The sequence below is a fragment of the Chaetura pelagica genome, unplaced genomic scaffold, assembly GCF_000747805.2.
Source record: "Chaetura pelagica isolate M959 unplaced genomic scaffold, ChaPel_1.0 scaffold34, whole genome shotgun sequence".
Classification (NCBI taxonomy): Eukaryota; Metazoa; Chordata; class Aves; order Apodiformes; family Apodidae; genus Chaetura; species Chaetura pelagica.
The window spans coordinates 1419558-1431388 of record NW_009952895.1 but is presented as its reverse complement, the minus strand read 5'-3'; the positions used below and the strand labels follow the sequence as shown (position 1 = coordinate 1431388).

At 48.0% G+C, this 11831-nt stretch overlaps 1 protein-coding gene across 1 annotated transcript in view; it reads left to right on the top strand.

The window, feature by feature from the left end:
* RPIA (ribose 5-phosphate isomerase A) overlaps nt 1-11575 on the top strand; it is a 12542-nt gene extending 967 nt beyond the window's left edge. Inside the window, 7 exon segments of the mRNA XM_009995618.1 lie at nt 1682-1737; nt 5218-5277; nt 5775-5839; nt 6149-6217; nt 6772-6913; nt 8122-8221; nt 11230-11575. Of these exon segments, the coding sequence (XP_009993920.1) occupies nt 1682-1737; nt 5218-5277; nt 5775-5839; nt 6149-6217; nt 6772-6913; nt 8122-8221; nt 11230-11327 (590 nt within the window). The 3' untranslated portion in view covers nt 11328-11575.
* Nucleotides 11576-11831: the final 256 nt, after the last annotated feature.

The following is an 11831-nucleotide window of genomic DNA, read 5'->3' as shown; positions in this document are numbered from 1 at the left end:
TCCTGCTGCTTTTTTGGTGTAGGTCTTTTTTTTTTTTTTAATATACCCTACAGCTAGGTTTATCTGCTTGCCCCAGGTACAAGTTTGCACAAGGTGTGATTCAGGAAATTTCAGCAAAATATTCAAGTGAGGCAAATGCAATTTTGTAAAGTAAACCTGAGGGTAATTACCCTCACACCTCATTACAGAGGGCACAGAGGTTTAGTGTCCTTTGAAGGGCACTCTCAGCCCTAGGGCAGATCTGCCTGTGGAGGTGCTGTACCTCGTCCTGCTTGACTCTCCTTGGATGCAAAACAGAGCAACTGTGGGTGCCGTGATGGGTTGGGAGTGCAGGATCATCCCTGTCATTTGGTGGGGGGGTCTTGCTCAGATGTCCCCCAGCCCACTTCGGATGAGCAAGGCTGAGGTCTGAGCACAGCAAGGGCTTTGCTTCCTGGAGATACAGCAGAGGTGGTGCTGTGCCTGCTCCTTGGCACCCACCTCACCCCACACTGCGTGTGTAGTACACTTATTTATCTGGAAGATGGTTTGGGAGCTGTGGTTCAGCTTTCAGGGTTTGGCTCAGTAGTACAACCACTCCCAACTCTAACACAGAATCAGTCTCTAAATGGATATAGTATTTAAAGTGCATTACTTGTCCCAGGCTGCAAAGTCTGACTTTTGATGTCCACTGAATGCATTAGCGCTGGGGTGTGGGCTGGAACATACAGCCCCATGTATTGCATTCAGGCAATTAGTGACAAGACAAGAGGGCACGGCCTCAAGCTGCACCAGGGGAGGTTTAGGTTGGATATTAGGAAGCACTTCCTCACAGAGAGGGTGATTAGACATTGGAATGGACTGCCCAGGGAAGTGGTGGAGGCACCATCCCTGGATGTGTTCAAGGAAAGGCTGGATGTGGCACTTAGTGCCATGGTCTAGCTGATCTGGTGGTGTTGGTCAGAGGCTGGACTTGATGATCTTAAAGGTCTTTTCCAGCCTTGGTGATTCTGTGATTCAGTCCTTCCAGCAGCAGTGTTACCTTGAAGCACGTAGCCCACGTGCTGCTGTGGTGGAAAAGCTTTTGCTGAGTCTTGGGCTGTTGGCTTATGCCTATCTATTGTAATTGCTAAAATAACATTTTGTCCATAATGATATCTTAGTAATAGAATTTAGTCATTTGAGGTTAACCCGGGGAGGAAATATTTCCCTCCATTTAATGTAATACTGTATTTTATTAGTCCTTTCCCTGCTATATATTTTAATGTTCTATAATAAATGAATGTGATGTCCCCAAGGCAACAAGCCAGAAAACCTTTCAGACAGCTGCTGGAGCTGTCTGTTTACAAGGAGCACAGAAAACCTGTCTAATGGAGTGAGAGAGGGGAGTGGGGCTCATTTCCCAGGTGACAATTTGCTGACGAGGCTCCTCTGCTGCTGGAGACTCAAAGGTTAATGGCTCATGATGTCTTGGGCTGAGCCAGGGTGGGTGTTCAAACATTCCTGACTACAGAAACTGAGCCTTAGCCTATGCAGGGTGTTACCTGTTTGCATTTTGAGCATGACTGAATTATTTGCAAGCCAAGCAAGTAATTGCAGTGATTCAAAGGTGTTGTTCTGAACTGAGATTTCTTAAAATTAAAGCTGGTGTAGTTTTATTTCCTCCTGCAACAGACTGAGGCTTCTGCTTTTTTACCTACAGCTGAGCGGGTTAAACAGGAGAACCTGACAATTGTCTGCATCCCTACATCTTTTCAGGTAAGTGCTTTCTTCCTTTGCTTTCTGTTAGTCCAAACACTCACACAGGGAGTCTTCCCTTTGGCTGTGGGAGGCAACCACACTGCTCTCTGGACTGGCTCTCTGTGGTGTGAGTTAACCAAAGGCATGAGTGAAAGCAGGCATGATGCAGCCTGTGGATGGACCTCATGGAGCCAGCTGTGTTACCCTAACCCAAGCTGCAGGGATGCTGTGGTGCTGGGAGGTGTGTTTGGAACCAGTGTGGTCATGCTGGTTATGTCAGCATTGGTGTGTGGTTTGCTCTGGATCCTGCTTGCAGAAAAATGATGTTCAGTGGTGAACCAGAGTCATAATGCAAAACTCACTGGAGATACTTAGTCTCTTTTCATTCAAGCCCTGAAAGCTGCAGAAAGCATACTGCAAGCAGTAATAGGAAGCTCATGGTGTTCTCAGGAGAAACTTGAAATGCATCAAATGGCTTTTGTAAGAAATCGCAGAAGAGAAATCAGCTTCAATCTTCCTTTGCTACGCAGCTTTTGCAGGGCTCATAGCAAGCTAGCTCTTGAGGAGTTTGCTGGGAGAGGGAGAACATGTCTTGATGGTGAGATGGAGAGCTGCTGGAGAAGCTTCTGAGCTGCTTCTGTGCCTTCAGGCAACTGGCTTAGGTCTCTCTGCCTGTATTGCTCGAGGTGGGAACATGATGCAGGGGAGCACCTGTCACCTTGTCTCCTTTGAGGAGGGAGAGGTGACATTCCCAGTCTGCAGAGACAGGGACAACTTGTGGGTTTTTTGAGGCTGGGTGGCAATCCTCTTGTCTGGGAATTGGACATGTGTCCTTCTCACAGTCCCAGTGTGGACCTTGGGATTATACTTCTGTCACAACTTTTTTACCATGAGGAGAAGCAAGCTGTGAGTCAGCCTGCCCAGGGGGCTCTGTGGAGTCTGTCATTTGAGGTTTTCAAGACCTGAATAGGTGAAGTCCTGAGCAACCTGGTAGCTGACCCTACTCTGAGCTGGAGGTTGGATAGTAGACCAACCTAAATTATCCTAAAGTCTTATAAAAGCAGAACATCCTCTTACCCTGTTAAGTGTGAGTGTGGGCTCTTTCTTTTCCCAGCTGTTGAAAACAACTACTTGTCAACTGGGGTATAATATAAACTGCTGCAAAGGGCAAAAAGTGAAAACCAGATAATTTTTCTTTTCTTTTTTAACCTCTATCAGTACTTCTGTAGAAGAATATATATGTAGACTGTAGTGCGTCTGTCTGAAACGATCCCCATCCTGAGATACCATTTGAACCTAGGAAAAATCTTAAGTTTGGTCATTAGGCCTTAAAAAAAATAGTGATAAAACTCATGGTGGACATCAACTGGAGCCTGTCCTGCCTTGAAATGTTGGGATGGTTCATGTAATGCTACAGAGTTTCTTACCAGTAAAACAGAAAGGTTGTTGTTAAAGGGAAGAGGCAGATCATACAACTGGATAAACCAAAATCCCCCAGATAAGGGGCAGTCTCTTAGACCCCAGAAACACTCCCAGGTCGGCAAAACAGCATCTTATTTTTGCTACGTGCAGGTGTAAATGGCTGCCTGAGGTCACTGGCAAGGAAGAAATGGTTTCAGTGAGCTTTTTTTTCTCCTCCCTTCCCTGTTGTCAGGTTGGGTTATTCCATCACCATCAGTAAAGCTAGAGCCAGGGTAAGTATTTGTCCCTTGGCTTCTGTGTGGTTTCTTTTCACCCGGCCATGTGCCGAGAGCACCAAGACCCACCTTGGCAAGAGCTGTGCCCTTGGCAACGCTTCTCCCCCCCTCGGGGAGCTCTGCTTTTGGTTCCTGCTGGTCTGCTCCCCTCGCCTTGCAAGCAGGGAGCCTGGAGAGAGCCACCTCCTTTCCACACTGCTGACTCTTCAGCCTGTTCAGGGTCTGGCCTGCATGTGCAACGCTGTTTTTTTCAGTGCTTTTGATTCCCAGGGCCCTGAAATCTCTTTACGTGGACTCCATGTAATTAATGTAAACCCACTGATTTTTACTATTTTTTTTTATTTTAGTGAGTCCTTAGGGCAATCCTAGTGCACAGATCAAGAGTCTGCAGCCCCTGGGTGTTAAAACTGCATGCTATGAAATGCCACAATAAATTACTCAATATCTCCTTGCCAGGAGTACCTCCTGCTAAGTATTCAATGTTTCTGAGATGCAAATACATGTGACTGATGCACTTTGTTAGTGGGTAAAATTCAAGGGAATCAGTCAATCCAGGCTATTGCACTGGGGATTCTTGGAATAGTTACAGCATGGTAGGAAGTTCAGACTCAAGGAGAGTCTGTGCAAAGGGGACTCTCACTCTGGTGATGATTTCTAACACAGAAAATTCAACCAATTCAAGGTTCACCAAGCTTGAACTTGCGTTAAAATAGACAGACGAAATAACAGAATCACAGAATCTTAGGGGTTGGAAGGGACCTGCAAAGATCATTGAGTCCAACCCCCTTGCCAGAGCAGGATCACCCAGAGCACATCACACAGGAACGTGTCCAGCCAGGTTTGAATGTCTCCAGAGAAGGAGACTCCACAACCTCTCTGGGTAGCCTGTCCCAGGGCTCTCTCACTCTCACAGTAAAGAAGTTTTTTCTGATGTTTACGTAGAACCTCCCATGCTCCAGTTTGCACCCACTGCTCCTTGTCCTGTCACTGGACACCACTGAAAAAAAGCCTGTCTCTGTCCTCCTGACACTCACCCTTTACATATTTGTAAACATTGATGAAGTCACCCCTCAGTCTCCTCTTCTCCAAGCTAAAGAGACTCAGCTCCCTCAGCCTTTCCTCATTAAGGGGGATGTTCCACTTGATCATCAGAGGGAGGGTAACCCTGTGTGCTCTGTGTTGTATTGCCACTAGAGGGAAATACTCGGCCACTTCAGTAAAAGATCCGAGCCACCAAACAGCTGTTTCAGCTTCCTGCACTTTTCCCATGAATTGTGCCTTTCTTTTTAGCTTTTTAAAAATTTTCAGTATGAAAACTATCTTCATGGTTAGTCCTGCCTTGCTCTGGTGTAAATACTCGATTTTCTTTCTCCCATTTTTCAGATGAAGGACATCAGAGGGGCTGGATGGGTGTGAGGGAGAATGATGTCCAAGCTGAAACAACACAGGACTCCAAAATCCTAGATCTGCTCTAATCCTTAGATATAAGACATTCCCACCAAGCTGATGGGGCCTCCTGCTATTTAGTATGGAGAGACCTGCACCCAGGAGTCCTGTTGCAGCACTTTAGTTGAAATCCACAGCAGGGCTTCCTCTTGTTTAAAACAATCTGGTCTGGAAGCATCATTCTCTCCTTGCCGTGTGTTTCTGCGGATGGCTGCAGCTTCTCCACCAGCTCAGGTGGAGCAGTGGAGCTTCCCAGGGAGGCTCCATCCTTGCCACAGCCAGGGGAATGACACCAGGAGTCCGTTTCCCTTTCCTGCTGCCTGTAAATGGTGTTTGCTGTCTCCTTGCTGCCCAGGCCCGCCAGCTGATCCTGCAGAACGGCTTAACGCTAAGTGACTTGGACCGGCATCCCGAGGTAGGTGGGTCTGTGGGGGTGAGACCTCACCTGACCTTCCTCTTAACGTTTTTAAGCCTTAGTCTTGTCCTAGTGCTTCTCCCTTTAGATGGCAAATAGGCTCCCAAGTTGTGTTTCCTCCAGGTGTTTGGCACCTCTGCCAGGTTGAGGCTTGCTGGCCTGAGATGGGGATTTGGCTTTGCTGAAGTGTTGTGACCAGGATTTTCCCCAGGAACCCCCAAACTTTAGCTGACAACCCTAGAGGCTGCAATGATGTGCCTTGAAGGCCAGCAGTTGTTCTTTTTTTCTCCTCACGTGTCTGTGGTTTAGCTAGGGCTGGTATCCTTGGGTGGCTGATCAGATGCTTGTCTCTGGTCAGGCTGGTGTCTGCAGTCCAGTTGTAGTGGCATTTCTGGTTTCTGCTTAGGACCTGACACCCTCCTGAGCTGTGTCAAGAGCAGCTCCTTGATGCTACACACAGGAGGGGTTTCCACACCAAGTTTCTTCTCTTCCTGCAGCTCGATGTAGCCATTGATGGAGCGGATGAAGTGGACTCTGACCTCAACCTTATCAAAGGTGGCGGGTGAGCCTTGCTGTCCATCTGTGTGCAGCTCAGGTGGCTTCTGAGCATCCTTTTCTGGCTGCAGATGTCTCTGGGGTGGGCTGGAGAGGTTGGTGGGATCTTGGGCAGGGCTGTGTGTGCACTTGCAGTAGGAGATGGCTCCTGACCAAGAGTGTGAGGGATGAGGAGAATAAACTGATGGGGCCGGGGACAGAGACCTGACATGGGACCCTGACAACATCAAGAACATGGTGGAGAGGACTAGACTTTAGGACTGTCAGGCACACTGAGTTTCCTGATTTTTATGTTACTTTTTTTCACCCCTTGCAGGGGTTGCCTGACGCAGGAGAAGATCGTTGCAGGATATGCAAAATGCTTCATCGTTATTGCTGATTACAGGTAAAAATACTGCTATTCATTATACATCTCTGTCCCATGGGAGGTTTCAGGTAATCCTGTATGAGTCCATTGGTGTTCTCCCAGTGGGTCAGGGGAGCAGGAATAGGTGGAATAGCCTGAACGCCAGTGCTTCAGCAATTTAATTTAACCCCCGTGCTTCAGCAATTGCTTCAGCAATTCAATTTAGCTGTTTTTCTTTCTTTATTACTCAGCAAACCTGTTTAGGAGTCAGCAGAGCTTGTGGGGAAGTGGCTGCTCTGTTATTTGAGTGATTGTCAGCATAAAATAAAATTTCCCTTTCTGTACACACAGCCACGGGGCTCTAGGAAAAAAAGCTTGTGTCCTGCTTGTCTAAAAAGTGTCCAAACAGGGCTTATGAATGGATAGAGCATCCTGCATTAAATGTGTTCTTCCTGCACATGTGAACTGGCTGCTTTGCCCTCCAGGGTCTTATGCCTGAGGGGCTTGCAGGAGATGATGTGCTAAGTTGGTTGTGCTAATGGTGTTAGCAATGCAGTGTCTGACACTAATCCCACCTCCAACTGTGCCCTCAGGAAGAAATCGAGGAGCCTGGGGGAGCAGTGGAAGAAGGGAATTCCTATCGAAGTCATCCCCATGGCTTATGTCCCTGTCAGCAGAGCCCTGACCAAGAACTTCGGAGGCGCGGTGGAGCTGCGGATGGCGGTCAGCAAAGCAGTAAGTGTCTCTCATCAGCCTCTCCTCCCCAGAGGAGCCACCAGAACGTGGGTAAAATGGAGACCCAGAGGTCTGCCCTTTCATCTAATTAAACCTGGGCTTGCACTCCCACAAGTGGCATCTTGTGTAATTCCTCCTAATTATACTTTGGTTAATGAACTGCCTGGTGAGGTGTGCGGGCTGCTCGTGGAAAGCCTCTCTGGCTTGTGTCTCCTAAAGCAGGGAGAGGAGGGATCACTAGCCTAAGTCTAATGTGCTCCTATGTGGGGAAGTTTGGGAGCTGGAGTGCTATATGTGTTGCCAAACAGGGTCTGGAGCTGTGGAGCAGCTCACAATCCATCCCAGGCTCCTCTGTACCACATAGAGACAGACTAAATGACAACTGAAGCTGCTTTGTCTCCACTACTGCTGTCCTGTGTTGACTTGGGCAACGGGGCTTCTCCAGCCCACATTGCGTGGCTGGGAAAAGGAGAGATGGTTGCAGTAATACTGGAGTTAATGGCCCAGGGCTCAATAGAATGTGTCTAATTCCAAGAGGCTGTAAGGGCTTCGTTTGGGTGCCTGGGAAGAGCAAACCAGTTGTTCTCTGTGAACTTGAGACCAGCCTCACTTTAGCAATGATCATCAGTGCTGCTCCAGCATGAGCCATGTCCTTGGAGGATGCTGGTTCCTCCTGGCACTTGTGCTTGCACACACTCTTCAGTGCTGCTAAAACATCTTGTCCACAGCCCAGGCTGACTGCTCTGTTGAAAGGCCCTGATTGCTCCTTCTGTTGGGCTTGAGAGAATGCTGGGCATGTATGGGGTGCTGGAGTCCAGCAGTTTTTCAAAACTTCCCTATGGCATTCAGCAGCACATTCTTATTAGTGGTGTAGAGGGGTCTTACTTTGGCTTCAATTGCCTGTAATAGCCTTTTTAGGACATTAGAGTAGCTTGACTCTGGTGAGAAGGATTCCCTCTTGCAATGACAAGATTGTATCATTGTTTCCAGCTTCTGCATGATTATGGCAGGAGAACGAGGAATGGGAAGTTGCCTTGGGGTGATGGTTTTACTTACAGGCTTATTGTGGAATGCCCTGATTTACTTGAATGAGGGACTATAACCTGTTGCAGAGGGGACAGCTGCTTCCCTGGAGGGACTGTCACAGTCCCCAGCTGTGCTTGGTACACAAGGTGCTCACAGTGCTGACAAATGGGTTTGTTTCCCAGGGCCCCGTGGTGACAGACAATGGGAACTTCATCCTGGACTGGAAGTTTGACAGGGTTCATGAATGGAATGAAGTGAACACAGCTATAAAAATGATACCAGGTAATGTCTGTGATTCTCTTTTTAAAAATAGAACAGGCCAGCTAAGGCTTGATCCATGCAAGACAACCTTGGCTGTGGGAGCTCTCCTCTGTATAGGAGGCAGCGTGTGTGTTTCCTGCCCTCTTATGGGTCCATACATTTGCTTCTATCTGAGATATCTCTTGGCTGAATTAGTACAGCAGTGCCCAAGTGGCATTCTCACATGGTGGTGAAAACCTGGGGCAATGCTGGGTAACTTCTGACACTGTTTTCCATTAGGTATGCCAGTCCTGTGCTATTCCTTACTCTCCCTGTGCCCATCTAGAGAGGGGCATTTAATGGAAACACTGCTGGACTCGAGTGAGTGTTCTCACTGAGTTACAGTATTTTCCACTAGCTGCTCACAGCTCTGCATCCCATTACCATTGTGCAGTCCTGGCTGTTGCTGTAGCTGTTGCTGTCCAAGAAGAGATGCAGTGGCTGATCTCACTATTTGCAAATGAAACGGCCTCTCTGCAAGGGCTCCTGCCTTGCATGGGACCTGCTGCCCAGGCCAGAGCTGCTTCTGGATGATCCACATCTGCCCAGGGGCAGCGACACTTTTGGACATCAGTGAAGCAGTAGATAAAGTCTGGTTCAGTCACATCTAGATACCTTTCTGGTTGTCTTGGCAAAGTCTGCTCTTGAATCTGGTCAGCTTTTGAATACATGTTGTAGTATCTTGTGTCTTTGAGTTTATCCCAGATACCTGCCTGCCCCTGAAGTCCATCACAAGCTGCACCATGATTGGAACACAAGAGCAGGCAGAAGCCACGGGTGTAGACTTGGTGAAGAGTCACCAGTAACTTCTAGTTCTTTTTGGTGGCTTTGCTTCCCTCAGTAGTGCTTATAAGGCTGACTTACTGAAAATATACCCATTTTCTGTTTTTCCTGCTCCGGGACTAAACTGCTAGGATGCTACCTCTGCCTTGGCTTCTCCTGGTGTCTTTGTCTGAATAATTACCTGGCACTTGCTCACAGCCAGCACTAGATGGCAGGTTCAAACCTTTGGCGGGAACTGATGTTAATGAACCAGTGACCAATGTAAATGAACGGGTGACAAGTACTGGTCTAGTGATGCATTGCTGTGTATCCTAATGCAGTTGCTGCCCATGGCGATACAAATGTCTGTATCATTAGAGCTGTTTCTGTGCAAGAGAGAAACAGTGCCCAGTTACCCTGTTGGCAAACAAAACAACCTCTCTGCCAGGACTTCCTCCTTGTATCTCTTTTGGTGGAGAAAAGAAGGGGTAAATGAGGGTACCTGCTCCATTGTGTTGGTATGGAGATGGTCTCAGCACCATTTGCTGCCCAGAAATGGGCTTGCTAAGGAGAGGAGCACCTTCCCTGGCCAACAATGGATGAACAGAACTGTTAAGCCCTGAGTACAGTGGTGACAGCAGGGCTTTGGCAGCCTCGTGCTTGTGGTAGCCCTTGTCCTGCATTTCTTTCCACCTTCCTAGCCTCTGTATGTGGCTCAGTGATCACTGTGAAACTGAAAGAACCCCATAATTAAATACAACCAAAAGGACATTTTCAAACAGGCTACAAATTGCAGGGGAAGCATCAGATAGGCTGAGTCTGAACACTTGAATAAGTGTTATCTATGTGTTCTCTTGCAGGATTATTTTTTCAGATGTGTTTAAATACAAAGTGAGTAAGCCCGTGGCTGTGTGAACCTTCATCTTGCTCCCTTTAGGTTTTAAGGTGACTGAAAATCATATAACCATAGATAGAATGGTTTGGGTTGGAAAGGACTTTAAAGATCATCTGGTTCCAACCCCCTGCATGGGCAGGGACACCTCCCACTAGACCAGGTTGCTCCAAGCCCTATCCAACCTGCCCTTCAATACTTCCAGGGAGGGGCCAGCCACAACTTTCCTGGGCAAGCTGGTCCAGTGTCTCACCACCCTCACACTAAAGAATTTCCTTTTAATGTCTTGTCTAAATCTCCCCTCTTCCAGTTTAAAGCCATTACTCCTCACTACATGCCCGAGTAAAAATTCCCTCCCCAGCTTTCCTGTAGGCCCCCGTTCAGGTACTGGTATGTTGCTATGAGGTCTCCCCAGAGCCTTGTATTAGTGTAAAGGTGGTGGCTAGGGTGGTGTGAACATCGGGGGGAGCTTTGGGAGTTGTTTTTCACTCTCTGGAGGGAGTTTCCTCTGGTGGTGGCCACACAGAGAAGACTTCCCAGTGGCTTCCTATACAGCTGATGCAACATCACCCAGGTTGGACACCTCTCTCTCAAGATCTGGTGAAGCCATTAGTGCATCCTGGGCTGCATCAAAAGAAATGTGGCCAGCAGGGCCAGGGAGGTGATTCTGCCCCTTTACTCTGCCCTGGTGAGACCTCACCTGAAATGCTGTGTACAGTTTTGGGGCCCTCATCACAAGAAAGATGTGGAGCTGTTGGAACGTGTCCAGAGAAGGTCCACAAAAATGATCTGAGGGCTGGAGCACCTCTCTTATGAGGACAGGTTGAGGGAGTTGGGGTTGTTCAGCCTGAAGAAGAGAAGGCTCTGGGGGGACCTCATAGTGGCCTTCCAGTACCTGAAGGGGCTACAGAAAACCTGGGGAGGGGCTTTTTACAGAGGCTTGCAGTGAGAGGACGAGGGGTAGTGGTTTTAAACTGAAAGAAGAGAAATTTAGGTTAGAGATCAGGTGTAAATTCTTCAGTGTGAGGATGGTGAGACACTGGAACAGGCTGCCCAGGGATATTGTGGGGGCTCCATCCCTGGAGGTGTTCAGGGGATGGTTGGATGGGACTTTGAGCAGCTTGTTCTAGTGGGAGGTGTCCCTGCCCATGCAGGGAGGTTGGAACTTGATGATCTTTAAGGTCCCTTCCAACTCCAAACATTCTGTGATTCTGGCCCTTCCAACCTTAATAATTTTATGAATTCTGATGTAATGAAGAAAACCAGGGTGAGAGCAGAGGATTCCAGCAGGGGGGTGGCTCCAGCATTAACCACCACATGCACTCTTATTCCTCAGGTGTGGTGGAGACGGGGCTCTTCATCAACATGGCAGAGGTGGTCTACTTTGGCATGGAGGACGGCTCGGTCAGCGTGAGGGAGAAGCAGCCTCACTGATGCTGCCCTGCTCTGCTTCTCCTTTGGCCACTTGGAGTCAGATGTTGTAATGGTGCCAACCCGACGTTTTGCCTTAACGAGCAGCGGTTCCCGCGGGAGAGCGACGGGCAGCTGATCAGAATCTGCTGACATTGATACTGAATGTCTTTTTTTTAAAAGAAAAAACACAACAAACCAACAAGATTATATTCTATTTCTATATATATATATATATTTTTACTTTCCAGGAATGTTGTATTTTTCTTTAAACTGAAAGAAGAGAAATTTAGGTTAGAGATCAGGTGTAAATTCTTCAGTGTGAGGATGGTGAGACACTGGAACAGGCTGCCCAGGGATGTTGTGGGGGCTCCATCCCTGGAGGTGTTCAAGGGATGGTTGGATGGGACTTTGAGCAGCTTGTTCTAGTGGGAGGTGTCCCTGCCCATGCAGGGAGGTTGGAACTTGATGATCTTTAAGGTCCCTTCCAACTCCAAACATTCTGTGATTCTGGCCCTTCCAACCTTA